Source organism: Dama dama, chromosome X (assembly GCF_033118175.1).
Source record: "Dama dama isolate Ldn47 chromosome X, ASM3311817v1, whole genome shotgun sequence".
Lineage (NCBI taxonomy): Eukaryota > Metazoa > Chordata > Mammalia > Artiodactyla > Cervidae > Dama > Dama dama.
Window position 1 is genome coordinate 20,133,599 of NC_083714.1, and position 2,492 is coordinate 20,136,090.

General features: G+C 34.3%; 1 protein-coding gene across 1 annotated transcript; it reads right to left on the reverse strand.

The window, feature by feature from the left end:
* Window positions 1-603: 603 nt before the first annotated feature.
* AGTR2 (angiotensin II receptor type 2) lies at window positions 604-1,724 on the reverse strand. Its single transcript, XM_061137871.1, has one exon. The coding sequence runs from the start codon at window positions 1,690-1,692 to the stop codon at window positions 604-606; it is 1,089 nt and encodes a 362-aa protein (XP_060993854.1). The 5' UTR covers window positions 1,693-1,724.
* Window positions 1,725-2,492: the final 768 nt, after the last annotated feature.

A 2,492-nucleotide genomic window follows, 5' to 3' on the forward strand; every position in this document is an offset into this window, starting at 1 on the left:
CACTTTTTATGATTACAAATACAAGTTAAATGTAGGAGTACATGTGATCTATACTATATTCTTAGCCCTACTCAATATGTAGCTATATCTTAAATATAAATTTATGCTAAAGTGAAATATAAAAAGATTATTATTCATAATATAAAGTAGAAGTGCTCATTCCTTTTAGAATACTATCTTGTAAATAATGCAATGAATTAAAAGACTGGCCTTGGTTCAAGAGAAAAGCTTGATGAAAATAGATATAAAAATCAACAAAGACTCCAGAATTTCTCAAAGAGAAATCTGAAACCCCAAATCATCATTCACAATTTCTTATTAATTATAATTTGAGATAAATTCCCAGTTACTTCTAGATTATAAATACGTCTCCCCAGTGACATCTTGTACAGATAGACAAGGAAGGGAAAAAAAGGAGGCAATTTTTGAAAGTCACTGGAGAATAAAACTTAAGAGTTACATTTGGTTTCCTGTTCTAGAAGTCTGAGAAAAGATTACATTAAGGGGAAAAACTTGTTATTTTACTAAAGCCATTAAAAGATAATTCAGGGAGATCTTTTAAGCCAAGTAGCTGTATTGATAACATGTATTCCACTCTCATGTTTAAGACACAAAGGTCTCCATTTCTCTAAGGGAACTGCTTTTTCCACATGACCCATTCTCTCTCTTGCCTTGGAGCCATGTAATTGGAACCCTAAACACACGGCGGAGCTTCTGTTGGAACCTGTTTCCAACAAAACAATACAGAAAGGGATTAATGCAGCTGTTGGTGAATCCCAGGAGAATGGCAAAAGGAAGTGCCAGGTCAATGACTGCTATAACTTCACAGCTATTAATGACACCCATCCAGGCTAGAGCATCCAGGAAGGTCAGAACATGGAAGGGAAGCCAACAAATGATGAACGCCAGAACAACAGCAGCTGCCATCTTCAGAACTTGGTCACGAGTTATTCTATTCTTCCCATAGCTATTGGTCTTCAGTAGATGTTTTCTGATTCCAAAATAGCATGTTGCTATGAATATTAAAGGGATAATAAAACCAAGGATATTTTTCATTAAGGCAATCCCAGCTGACCATTGGGCATACTTCTCAGGTGGGAAAGCCATTATGCAAGCATTCACCCCTAAATAGTCAATGGTTCTGACATCCCGGAAATAAAACGTTGGCAGTGAGGACAGACAAGCCATACACCAAACAAGGGGAACTATATAAGATGCTTGCCAGGGATTTCTTCTTTGAGACAGAAAGGGGTAGATGACAGATTGGTACCTATCAACACTCATGCAGGTGATAAAAAAAATGCTTGCAAACATGTTCAGGGTCAGGAAAGAACCAAAAACTTTGCACATCACAGGTCCAAAGAGCCAGTCATATCTATGAGAATAATAGGTTGCCCAGAGAGGAAGAGTAGCCAAAAGAAGTAAGTCAGCCACAGCTAGATTGAAGATGTAAATGCTGGAAACCTTCTTAGGACCCTTTTGACAAAAAAACAGTGTAACCACAATAGTATTGACAAGAAATCCAACCGCAAAAATAATGTAATAAAGAACAGGAATTGCATCTAAATGCTTATCTGATGGCTTATGTGAGCAATTAAAGGTAGACTCATTGCTAGAAATGTTCACAAGTCCAACGTGAAGATTGCTGGTAATGTTTTTGCTGATGGTGGCAAGGGAGAAGTTGGCTTTCATGTTGATTGAAATGTCAGCAGCTTCTAATTTTTACACCTTCTGGGGAAAAAAAAAGAACTCATAGAACACATACAGAATTTAGGATATTATCAAGTCATTAGCATTATAAAAGTTTGTTGAAAGCAAAAAATATAGGTGATTATAGAAAATATTGGGAAACAGAAGCATGCCTTATGAAATAAGAAGGACTTTACTTCTTGAAGAAGAGAATTCTCTCAATAATACCAAGAAATTAAGACATTCTGACATCAAGACTGAAAATTCTAAGCAAAACTACTTTTTGCCCTTCTTTTCTATTGTCAAAAGGTTTAAAGAAAATTAATATTTCAAAAGGTTAGTCAGAATAGGAAATATATGAAACAAATAAGAAGAAACTAAGAAATAAGAAAAGTTAGCATTTCAAAAACACATGAGCACATATCTCACTCTGTATACTTTCTAGAAACCACACCACTGCCTGCTATTGCGTAGAGAAATGCCTTATTCAAGTAACTAATTATATACAAATCATTCCAGCTATGGAGAAACAAGTAAAATAAACTATGGAAAAAATAAGTAAGTATACAAAAGACTTAAAGAGAATATGCAAAAGGAACATATTGAGATGGTGGGTTATGGCTGGTTTTTACTAATTAAAAATAATTCCTATAGTTCTGCTTTTCCACTGTTTTCACAATAATAATATAATTAAGAGGTAGTTATGGAATATGTGCATATTTTTAAAACCTCCATCACATTTTAATAGAGACTATTACTTTTACATATGGATATTTAAGTTTAATCCATATAAAAGAAAATCT